At 45.9% G+C, this 12,286-nt stretch overlaps 1 protein-coding gene across 1 annotated transcript; it reads left to right on the forward strand.

The window, feature by feature from the left end:
* Window positions 1-4,590: 4,590 nt before the first annotated feature.
* LOC122096035 (cystatin 10-like) lies at window positions 4,591-8,315 on the forward strand. Its single transcript, XM_042666427.1, has 3 exons — window positions 4,591-4,824; window positions 7,234-7,347; window positions 8,232-8,315. The coding sequence occupies exons 1-3, from the start codon at window positions 4,591-4,593 to the stop codon at window positions 8,313-8,315; spliced, it is 432 nt and encodes a 143-aa protein (XP_042522361.1).
* The last annotated feature ends 3,971 nt before the right edge of the window (window positions 8,316-12,286 follow it).

Genomic DNA, 12,286 nt, shown 5'->3' on the forward strand with positions numbered 1-12,286 from the left:
TTCTCCTGAGATTGTAGCAAGTCAGTCTATCCCCAGGCTCCTCTGCTGATCTAGGGATCCTGTTGTTCCCACCCCAGCTGCTGTGACTTCCTCCACCTAGGGCCTGGACTGTACACGTCATCCATGGAGGACTGGATTCATCTTGCAAACTCTTTATAATGTTATTATTTTGACATCTTCTTAGAAATCTTGAATGTTGTCCATCGTGTGTAGAATGGACAATTCCTTTCAGAAGGCTTTTAATTTCTAATGGCATTGGTCTATCCCAGGCACATCCTTACAAAATGTGTCAAAGCATGAGACCAGAAAGTCAGGTCTTTGCTCTCTGAGCTGCAGAGTGCTCACTGTAAAACATTCATCTCCTAGTCCATCTCCAGCAGAGCTCTTGGGTGACCAGATGCGTTGTCAATATTGAGTCATGTTTTGAAAGGAACTTTCCTAAGCAGTGGATCTCAATAAGTGGGCTTAAATATAGAGCAAAAACCACGTTGTAAGCAGGTAAGCCACCATCAAGGGCATGCTGCCCCATTGACACAGCTCGAGCTGTCATTTCCATCTAATTCTTCTGGACTCTAGGATTTTCAGAATGTGAAAGGAATGTAGGCTTCTACTTAAATCTCCAGCTGTACTGGTCCCTGATAAGAGAGTCACTCTGTCCTTTAAAGCTTAGAAGCCGGGCCTTGTCTTCTCTCCAGCTACAACTGTTCTATCTGGCTTCTTCTAATATATGGCTGGCTTAGCCACATTAAATAGCTATTGTCCACTGTAGCCACCTGTTAATGCTTGCAACAAGATTGTCTGTAGAGCTTGCTCCAGCTTCTATGGCAATGCATGCTGCTTCACCTTGAACTTTTATGTTACTCAGTCACTTCTTTTCTTAGATTCCTGCTGATCTAGCCCTACCATAGACCAGCCTCAAGTCCACCCCAGGCTCAAACTGGGCTGCCACTGGCTGACCACTACCTCCAGTACTCTGGGGACAGTCTTTTTTTTTTTCTCAAAATTTTTATTGTGATTAAGTGGTTACATAATTCCCCAAATTTCACAGTATTGTGGGATAGTGAAGCTTAGTTAAAGTCACAAACACATTCTAACTTTCATAGTACAAATTGTCTATCATGGTCTATAATATTTATGAGTTTTATGAGCTTTGCAATACAGTTATTTCTTCCACATTGGGTGATATGTACATTTCTTTTGTTTTGCATAGCATCAGCTATTCCCTCTTTCCCACTGTTCCTTCCCTCCCATCGCTGCCATTGAGTTGCTTAGTTCATTTTGTTCAATGTCCTTTGCAGCTAATGGGTCCCACTGTTGTATGTTTTTCCCTGATTCCCTCACGTTCTGTGTCATCCTCCTGGTTTCCCTCCAGTGTGCACATATATACCATACATGTGATCAGCAGCATGGGGTTATTTAGTAGTGATTCGACCAGATGAGTGGAAGTCCTTTGTTTAAGTCCTGCTATTTTTTTATTTTATTTTATTTTTTGTGAACATACTGTACAGAAGGGTTACAATTACACGGGCAAGATAATGAGTACATTTCTTATCAAGCATTGCAGCCTCCTCCTTTGTTTACCCTTCACATCCCTTCCCAGCCCAACCCCAACCCCCCCCAATACTCACCTCCCCCCCACCAAAGTTGTAAAGTTCGTTTTTGACATGACAACTTGTACTTCTCATTGTTGCAATGAGTCCACCTCTATCCTTAAATGACTTGTTTTTCCCCTTCTCCTCCACAAATTATACCGACATCAAATATAGTGAAAGCAGGGGTTATACTGTGGGGGAGGGACATACAAAGCAACAAAGAAATAATCTTATAAATGCATTCGAAACAAATGCATGAAAGAAAAAAATTAAATACATATCTAAGGGTTCATTTTCCTAACATCACATTATCTGACCTTTTCTGCTTGACTCATACATATACTACATATTGCAAATAAGGGAAACCATGGGACCTATGTTTCTTTGGGCTTGGCTTACTTCATTAAATCCTGCTAATTTTGTCGTATCACCTAATATTTTGGATTTAACAGCCACTTATCAGGGAGACCATGTGCTGTTTGTCTCTTTGCACTTGGTTTACTTCACTCAACATGATTTCTTCTAGCTCCATCAATTTCCCTGAAAATGCCATTATTTTGTCATTTCTAATGGCTGAATAATATTCCATTGTGTATAGATACCACAATTTTTGGATCCATTCACCTGTGGTGGGACATCTGGGTTGTTTCCATATCCTGGCTATTGTGAACAGTGCTGCAATAAACATGGAGGTGCATGTGTCCTTGTATACTGGTTCCTGTTGTTCAGGATAGATGCCTAGAAGTGGTATGACTGGGTCATAAGGGAGGTCAATCTTTAGCTTTCTGAGGACCCTCCAGATTGCTTTCCAAGGTTGTTGTATAAGTGTACATTCCCACCAGCAGTGTAATAGGGTTCCTCTTTCTCCGCATCCCCTCTAGCATTTGTTGTTGGCTGACTTGAGGATGTGGGCCATTCTGACTAGGGTAAGGTGGTATCTCAGGATTGTCTTTATTTGTAGTCAGTCTTTGAGGACATGTTTGTGGCAAGGCCTATCACTTTCTCCATGAGGTCACCTGTCATAGGCTATTTTTAGGCACATAGATGGGAGCAAGAGGAGAAACAACCCCTTAGCTGTTGTACAGAGCACCCCTTTACCTCTCCTCTCCTGGGCCCCTGTTGCTGCCCAGGCCTACACTGACCTGAACTGAGTGCTTTGTCAGCCTACAGAACACCAAGCTGGCTACATCCTCCCAGTCTGGGGAGAAAGATAAGGAAGCAGTACAGGGAAAGGTCATAAAGAATGCCAAGCCACAGAGCCAGACGCAGGGCTCTCACCGCATGATCCACTGAGGGAAGTCATCCAGAAACAAGAGGCTGAGTCTCCAGGGCCCAGCAGGGAGAGCCAGGCTGAGGTGGGCATGAGTGCAGACCTCAGAGGCACCAGGATACATTTCTTGGTCACACACTATCCTAGCTCTGTGGTCAGGGAGATGGCATAGGTGCATGTGTTTTCTGTAATTCTTGTCTGGATAGATCAAATGGGCCTTTTATTGTATGTGAATCAGGCTTCATTCAAGGTGTTTTTGCAACATCCTGGTAGGTATCCAAAGCCAGGATAGAAGACTATAGTTACAGTGTGGTGGCTTCTTGAGCAAAAGCAGACTCTGTGCTCTGGTGTTTATTGCTGAGCTCCTTAGCCTGGTAGAGGTCTCCCTGTACCCTTCATGCTCGGCTCCACCATAGTGTACTGTCCACACCGCTGCCAGGTGCCATTCCACATCATACTTCTTCCTTGCTTACATATCTTCCACTGGCATCCTGTTTCTACAACACAAAGCATAGATGTACTTCATGACCTTTGCCTTGAGCTATTTCTCTGGCCTGGGCAAGACCTGATCAGTGCCCAGAGGTGCCTCTCTCTCTCTCTCTCTCCCTCTCTCTCTCTCTCTCTTTCTGTGTCTGTCTCTCTCTTTCACTTCCAATTACAGATACACCTGTAATTCCCTAAGTATAATGACTGATCACCCCTCCCCCAGCACATACCCCGAAGCTGGGTTATTCTGTGAAAAACACCACACAACCAGTCTTGAAATGAGACCAGCCCCAACGGATATCAGTCTGAAATGTGATATACACACACAATTCTGAAGGCTCAGTATGCATATACTAAAGATGTAAATTGCCTCAACAATTGTTCCTTTTTGTTAAGGTAACATTTGGCATATTAGATTAAATCAAACCTGATCAAAATGGTTTCACCTTTTTACCTTTCTTTTTTTTCCTTTTTGAGTGAGTCTTCTAGAAACTTTAAAATTACACATGGATTTGAGTCACATCTCTACTGAGCAGCTACTGCCATGTGAAGTTCAGGCTCAGTCCCTGTGTCTTACAGATCTGTCCCCAGGGAAGCCTTTGAAAGGATTTTTAAGTGAATAGTAGTGAGTGGTGGTAATGATTCCTAAGCAAAAAGGTGTTTGTTTTCTTTTTCTTTTTTAATTTTCTGAAATAAAGATGAATTCACTTAACGTCTGGGCAAGAAGTTCCCTAGACAAAAGGCAAGCGCTGTGTATTCCTCCAAACTTCCCTGGAATTGCACCCCATGCAGTGCAGTGATTCTCAGACCTGGCACCGCTGACCTCCCCAAGCCCCAGGAAGCCCAGCTTTATTTTCCTCCTTTCCTGGAGAAATAGGACTTTTCTGGGCTGAAGAGAGGGCACACATTTATGGAATCCAGGGTCACCCAAGATTAGGAGTTCTCAGATGGAGGGGTAGAACCTATGGGGGAGAAGCTGAGATAGGGGAAGGGGAGAAAGAAGAGGTAAAAGAGGAGGAGCCACGACAAGGTGAGAGGAGGGCCCAAAGTGAGGAAGAGAGGAGGACCAGGAAAAGGAGGAGCCTGGAGTGGGTTAGGAAGGGGGGAGTGGGAGGGGGTGGGGGGCGGCCCTGGAGGGATAAGAGCCACAGAAGCTGGGAGTGCTGGCTCCTCTGGGTTGGGTCTCTGCTTCCTGCGCTGGCAGCTCTCAGCACTAGCCCCAGCCCTGTGTCCTAGCCAATCATGGCAAAAACCCTGCACCTGCTGCTGGCCGCTTTGGTTATAGCGTTGACCTTGAACCTTGCAGCATGCACCAACACCAAGGAGAAGCAGAAAGTAGTGGGCCATGTGGAGGCAGCCGATGCCAATGACAGGGAGGTGCAGCGCGTGGTGGACTTCTCTCTCCGAGTTTACAATGACGCGAACAATGACCTGTACTACAGCCGCGCAGTGAAGATGATAAGCGCCAGGCAGCAGGTGTGTGCCAGCCTCCCCTGGGCCTTGCCTGATTGAATCCTGGCCTTCTGCCCTCACCCTCTCTGGAGTCCCTCTGGACTACGCTAGGCTTACATTGCTGATCTTGGTCTGAGGTGTTTTGCACTGACTGAGACAGGACACAAACATACCTGTGCTCCATGACCTCCTTAATTTTCCAGAGCCCTGGGACACTTTGAAGGCTTGGCCCAGAGAAATGTCCCCACTAGTTTGGATAGAGCAAGGTTAGGCAGTGCAGGTGGACATGTGGCCCTTTAGTTCTACTTCCAGAAAGTCTATAGGCTTTCTGAACCCAGTGTGAGCCATTACTTAACTAAACTGCCTGGGGGGAGAAGAGGGGATTTCCGATTGGGCTGCCTTCACTCAATGATGTCTTAGCGTTATTCCCACTGAACCTTTTGTTAACCTTTTGTCGCAGAACATCTGGTGTGGGCATCACAGAGCCCCTGCGCATCCTCCCCCATCTCCTCTCCCTGGATGAATGCTTGCCTGTGCTTATTGATCCCCCTCACGACCCACCCCCTCTCCCATCAAACTGGATCTTGGGTTTATATGCATGTATTTCTCTGAACTGAGAGCAGACACTTGTGTGAATGTTGTTTATACACCCACAATTCCATTTTGACAATCAGGATTTGGCACTGCCACACGCAGTTTTCTCAACCACAGACTCGACTCTCTGGACTTGCTGGGGGCCCGCTGCTAGGTACTCAGGCATAGCTGCACTCACTGTCCACTTCCTCACCCGCCTTCTGTGTGGAACACTCCTTCTGTTTTCATGATCTTAGCCTTTGGAGAAGTCTGGCCACTTGCATAGTCACAAGCCCTACATACAAGGGAAGTCCCATATGATGATACTGCCTAGTGACATTGTGACCATTTTAGTGTGCATATGTGAAATCCCAGGACAAACATTTCTCAGAACGCATCCCCATCCTTAAGCAACACATGACTTGTAAATTGCTGCTTAGTTAACCTGTTTCTTTCCTATCCTGAAGCAATCTGATCGATCCCTCTGCACAGCAGCCTAGGAGGTTCCCATGGAGCAGCCTAGAGGGGCTAGTATCTCCCACTCTGAGAGGGGTCTACCATGGCCAGTGGCCCTGGGCACATGACTACTTGCTATGGTAGATGGCCACTGCAGGCCAGTTAGCCTTGGACAGAGAAGGAGAGCCATCAGCTGGGTCTTGAGGGAGCCTGTAGGGATGCTGACCCTGAAAGGGAGCTAGAATTGGGGCCAGACACCCCAAGTCCCACAGCAAAGCAGCACATAGACACCAGTGACAGAGGTGTTGTTGGTCCCACAGTGACCACAGCTCATGTCTACTTCCTATTCAAAATGTAGACGAGGGAAGGCCACCTCACTTCTCCTGCTGCAGCAATCACCTGCCATTGTTCTCCGGGACATTAATGGGCTTCCCATAGACCGTGGTTCTTGCTGGCCTGTGCATCCCTCATGTGTGACACTAATTCGGAGGGTGTTACAGGGCACTGGGTCTATGAGATCTGTTTTACGGATAGGAGAATGATGCCAAAGGAGCACGGACCTTGCTCCTTGTTTTACAGGGCAAGTTCTGGAACCCTGTCCACTGGGTTTGGCTACGTTTCTGATGAGTTGGGTCTGGGGTGTCCTGTGCTAGGAAAGAGTTAAATCTGATTCTTTAATTACAGTAGGACACACAGTAAGACAGACACACATGTATGTAACACATTTGAGAGGTACATATTCCCATTAACAGTCACACTGAAGGAAGGGACATCTGGGGGACAGTCTTCCTTGTTGTTCTGAACTCTCCTTGTATATGAAACACCCCACTTCCTGCTGTGGAATGTGGGAATAGTCAGTCTGGGATAAGTGGAGGAGAGGGATCCTGCATGGGCTATATGCTGGGCACTGGAGTTTAATCATCAGACCCGTCTAGAACGGATCAGTGTCTCTGCCTCTTGAGCCACAGAAGGCAGAATTTAGTGACTCATGTGCTATGTATGGCCCAGAGCCTTGGCTTTCTGCTCAGACCAGTGCTGGACTGCTAGAACACTGAGCTGTTCATTTGCCTCCTCCAAGACTGTCTTTAGAGCTGTCCCTCCTCCTGAGTCAGTGAAGGGTTGTTAGTCCCAGTTTCTGCCTTCTGTTTTCCTGATACCTGGTCAGAGTTGCTCAGAAGATAAGCAGTTGGGATAGAGGCTAAGCAGTAAGAATAGAGCTTGCAGCCAACCCTTCAGAAGCAATGGCTGTGTGCTTTTCATGGGTGATGGTTCTGACAGCTCAGGAATGCAGGAGTGAACCTTAGGCAAACCTATCCACTTCACGTAACTAATTCCATGCAACATAACTGCATGCATGTGAGCTTGACCGGAGTGTTTACGTGAACCTTGTTCTTTACACTATAGGTCGTGAATGGAATGAAATACTACTTGCGCATAGAGATGGGCTGGACCACGTGTACCAAGTCCCAGTCCCACTTGCCTGACTGTCCTTTCCGTGAGGAGCCGGATCAGCAGAAGGTACGTGTCTGCTGTGGGTCATCGTGCAGCCATGGGATGTGGAAATCTGTGTGCTTGTGTATGTGTTCTTCTCAAGTGGGGGCCATATGTATGCAACTGTCTGAGTGTGTGAGTGTGGATATGTATGTACATGTGGGTGTGTAGGAGGTGATCATGTGTGTGCATGTGTGAGGGGAATGTGAGGGCTCATAACTAGACAGCCATGGAAGCCCTCCTCACCTTTTGCTACCTGCTGGACTGGAGGAGGCAGCTGCAGGGGTGGTTCCTGGGGAGGGAAAAGATGCCATGTTTAATCCCAGGCTTGGTCAGCCATGCTAGAGGCACACTACACACACACTGGAGGTCTGCAAGTGGCCAAAACCCTTGTGTGCTACCCCCTTTCCCTGGGCAGGCTGGTTGTTGTTGACACTATGGCTCTGGGGAGAGCTGAACTCCCACTTTCAGGGGTGTCTCCCACTCCCTTACTCCTTGACTTTGTATCCCTATTGGCCTTGGGCCAGGTGCTGGATGGAACAGTGTTTGGGAACTACTTCATCCACATGTGCAGAAGCGACCACCTACTTCCACCCTCAGAGCTTGGGGGCAGTGAACCTCCATTCCCTGCCTGCCCCTTGGGCCCCTAGAAGACTTAAATAGCAATACCTTAAAGGTCTATGTGGGGGCAGGAACCCAGGGATGAGGGTGACACAGGCCATCTGGTGGAACAATGGGAGAGGTGCTGAGGAGACATAAGAGTTGGGCGGAGTGTCCTGAGACTCCACAGAGGTGAGGGAGGCCAAGACTCTCACCATCATTCCACACCCCTACTCTGGCATCTCATGGCTAAACAGCTTCCCCAGTGTCTGCAACTCACACTGACTGCCCTTCTCTCTTCTCCTTTGCAGAAAGAAATCTGCTCCTTTGTCGTCTATACTGTACCCCAGCTGCAGAAAATCTCCATGGAAAGTTACAGCTGTCACAGTGCCTAAAGGTTGGCCCAGGCTGGACCATGCTGACCACCTCTTACTTACATCCTTCCTCCTCCCCACCTTGCCATACATCCACCCTTAGGTGAGAGCCCAGCCCTGGAGAATATCTCCTCCTCCTGAAGGAGCTATGCCTGGTCCAGGCCGCTTAAACATCCACATGGATCTTTCCTTGTTCCTTTTTTCTTTTCAAATACACATGGATGGTACACATAAATGCTTCTGCCTTGTCAATAAAACAATGCCATTAGCTCTCTTTGCTGTCTCAGGATGTGAGGGAGGAGGGGTTTGAACAGATGGAGGGATCCAGAGTATGTGTGCTCATCAGGGCAGCTCCTCTCTGCCGCCTTTGGTATATCTAGGACCGGATGCATAAGAGACAAACAAGTACTTGGAATCCAAGTGTGATGCTATCAAACAAGAGAGAAGAGGGCCCTGGGTGCTGTCCTGGAAATTTGGCTGATGTGTGTGTGTGTGTGTGTGTGTGTGTGTGTGTGTGTGTGTACCAGTCCTAGGGCTTGAACTCAAGGCTTGGGCATGGTCCCTGAGCTTTTTGCTCAAGGCTAGCACTCTACTATTTAACTTTACTTATTTATTCATTTTTTCATGGTTAATTGGAGTTAAATCTCTCCCAGACTTTCTGTCTGGGCTGGCTCTGAAACATAACTCTCGGATCTCAGCCTCCTGAGTAGCTAGGATCACAGATGTGAGCACCTGAGTGGTGCCCAAGTCACCCTCATTCACATGTGCAGAAATGATCAACTTCAGGGCCCACCTTTCACTCTTCAGATTCCCCAGAGAGTCTTAAGTCTCTGATCCCCTTCATCAGGCTGCAGTGGTGCTTCCTGGGGTCCTTGCTTGCTCATACATCCTGTCTGGTACCCTGTTGGGGGAAGTTATCAGGACCACCATTAGTGACTACACTGTTGGCAGAAGGAATAAGTGTGCAGCTTTGTGTGTCTGTGCAGGTGCCCCCAGGCATCAGCCCTGCTATCTGCAGGAGAGGCTAGCATCTCATCCACTTAAACAGTTTGGGGTCTAGAGAAGAGATCTGGATTAACTTGACAAGAGTTGAGGTGCAAAGAGTGCGGGGAAGTTGATTCTCTCAATCCTTCCTTTTCATACTTTTTCTTTCTCCCTTCTCTGTTTCTCACTTTTCTTTATCTTGTCTTTCTCTCTTCCCTCCCTTCCTTCCCTCCCTTCCTCTCTCCAGCTCTTTCTCTCTCTCTCTCTCTTTCTTTCTTCCTTTCTTTTTCCTTCTTCACCTTCCTCTTTCAATTTTGCCTTCTCTTTGTCTGGTTGTCCTTGTCTCCATCTCTTTATTCATGTCTTCCCTCCCTCCTCTGTGGTTGAAGCAGGACTTATGAGTTCATTTATTGTTGCCTCCTGTGGACTAGAATGCATTTAGATGATCCATCTTCTCCATGGAAGCACATTGCAGTGGTTACAGTAATTCTAAAAAAGGACAGATGGGACCTCTCTGAGTATCAGCAGCCAAGGAATGCTTGTTCCTCTTTTCCTGGGATATGTGCTTCTGCTGCTGCTCAGGGGCATCAATGCAGCTCTATGGGACTCACACACAGTTGGTGCTTTTCTGATTTGTTAAACCCTACAAATCTATAGTTGACTTTGGTCTCATATGATGTCTGGATTGTTGTCATCTACTCTTTGGATTGATTGTGCTGTTATCATGTTCTGGAAACTCACCTAAAAAAGAGAGAGGATGACACTTAGGGCAGCACAATGATGGCCTGGGTTCCAGTAGTTTTGCTTTACTATTCATGACTGTGGGGTAGGTGTCAAAATACTCTGAGGTTAGAATATTCTCATTGTTCACATCTATGAATCATGAGTTACCTCAACAACTGCTTACAAACAGCATTATTCAGAAAGGAAGGTGTAAAATCACTTATTTACAATCTTTTGTAAAAAAAATCATAGCCCTCCCCGCAAAAAAGAAAAAAAAAGTGGTAAAGAAGAACTACCTGGCACAATCAGGAATTGAAGAATTGAATCTTAGTCATAGGACTTGTTATTAGGCAACATCTCTTGAGTCCATAAAAGTTGAAGAAGTGAGAATGCGAAGGACTGCTCAGGTTTCTTGGAAATTCTTTACATTCAACCAGTTCTCCTCCTGAAAACAAAAACTAAAACAAAACCGCCTTTGTGCCTCAGTGGCATTTAATATTCCAAAGAAAAAAACCGCCTTTTGAAAATGGCTGTAACTTTTAATGCAGTGCAGGTCCTCCTCTGCATTGCATGTTGCCCAAGTGAGAAGCTTTCTGGAGGTTGCTGCTCAACTGGGATCACAAGTCTGCACCTTGACAGGGTAGGGCAGGGACAGATATAGGGATAGGAGCAGGTAGAAAACTCACTCTTGTCTCTGGAAAATGTCAGTCTGGCATTCCTGGTCCTGTTGCCATGGCAGCACACAAATACTCACTGTAGGATGCTAGCCCCACCACACTGACCACATCTAATGTATTCAAAGAGGGGGTGCTGAATACAAACGTATTCCTGGGGCTCTACCCTTTGTGTTGACCTTCATCGATAAGCTAGCTTTGAAAACAGAATTCATAGTTCAGATGGCAACAGTGTCACTTTCATCTCAGAGCATGTTTAGAGAACTGAAGGGCTAGGGACAGGAGTGTGCTTCCTGCCGTCGCTTGGCTGGCTCTGCCCCAGACTTTATTATGGTAGGTCTTCACTTTAGGACAGTGCCCAGTGCCTCAGACAATGCTAAATGTAGCACATCCTGGTTTAACTCCTAACCGGACCCACCTTTGACAGAAAGAGAAGGCCATCTGAGGAAGTTTTCCCTGTATAGGGAAATTATGAATCTTGCAAAGTAATGAGAACAGGAATTAAATATAAAACAACATTGGCTGTGGGTGTGAAAAAAAGATGTGACAAAAGAGATTTGTCCATTCTCATAGTACAAAAATGTGCAGCCATGTCATTAATAGGAGCATCGGCTATTTAAGAAACAGAGACTTGGGGCAGGGAAGGTGGCTCAGTGGTAGAGTGCTTGCCTTGCATGCCTGAGGCCCTGGGTTCGATTCCTCAGCACCACATAAGCAAAAAGAAAAAAGCCGGAAGTGGCGCTGTGGCTCAAGTGGTAGAGCACTAGCCTTGAGCTGAAGAGCTGAGGGACAGTGCCCAGGCCCAGGACTGGACCCCCCCCCCAAAAAAAAAGAAACAGAGACTTTCACCTATGACAAATTTATGTATGATATGAAGGTAAAATACACATGTATATGTATATGTACTATGTCATATGTTATATTAACATATGGGATATCATAAGCATATTATATTATTATATATGATGCATGTATATACACACATATGGATATACATGTATGTACATATATGCCTAGACATGTATGGATATATGTATACACATGTATCATGTGTGTATATCTACCTATAGGAAGAGATAAAAGATATATCTTTTATGTCACTTTATTGGCTGAACTTGGGGACATCTCCCACTGACTATAATCATAAAGGCTGTGCTTGGCTAAGAGTTTTTCTGGAAGCATTTTACTTTAGCACCTGTACTTCTGAGGCTGCTATTACCCCTGCACAAAGAAAAAGGTTACTATAGCCCTGTATTGGACATGGTAATTTTAACAAAATAATCTACAAATAGAAGCCCAGGACTGGATGGATTTACTGCTGAATTCTACCAGAACTTTTAAGAAGAACTAACATCCATCTCCTCAAATTACTCCACAAAATAAGAAATGAAGAAACCCTTCAAATTCATTCTACAAAATCAGTATCACTTTGATACCAAAACTTGATAAGTATACAACATTAAAAAAAATCATAGACCAGTTAGTTCAATAAATATAGACCCCAAAATCCTCAAGAAAAATACGTGCAAACGGAATTGGATGACACATTAAAAAGATCACACACTGATTAAGTTGGCCTCATTCTAGAAATGCAAAGATGGACCAACTTAT

Source organism: Dipodomys spectabilis, unplaced genomic scaffold (genome assembly GCF_019054845.1).
Source record: "Dipodomys spectabilis isolate Male_0828 unplaced genomic scaffold, ASM1905484v1 ptg000365l, whole genome shotgun sequence".
Classification (NCBI taxonomy): domain Eukaryota; kingdom Metazoa; phylum Chordata; class Mammalia; order Rodentia; family Heteromyidae; genus Dipodomys; species Dipodomys spectabilis.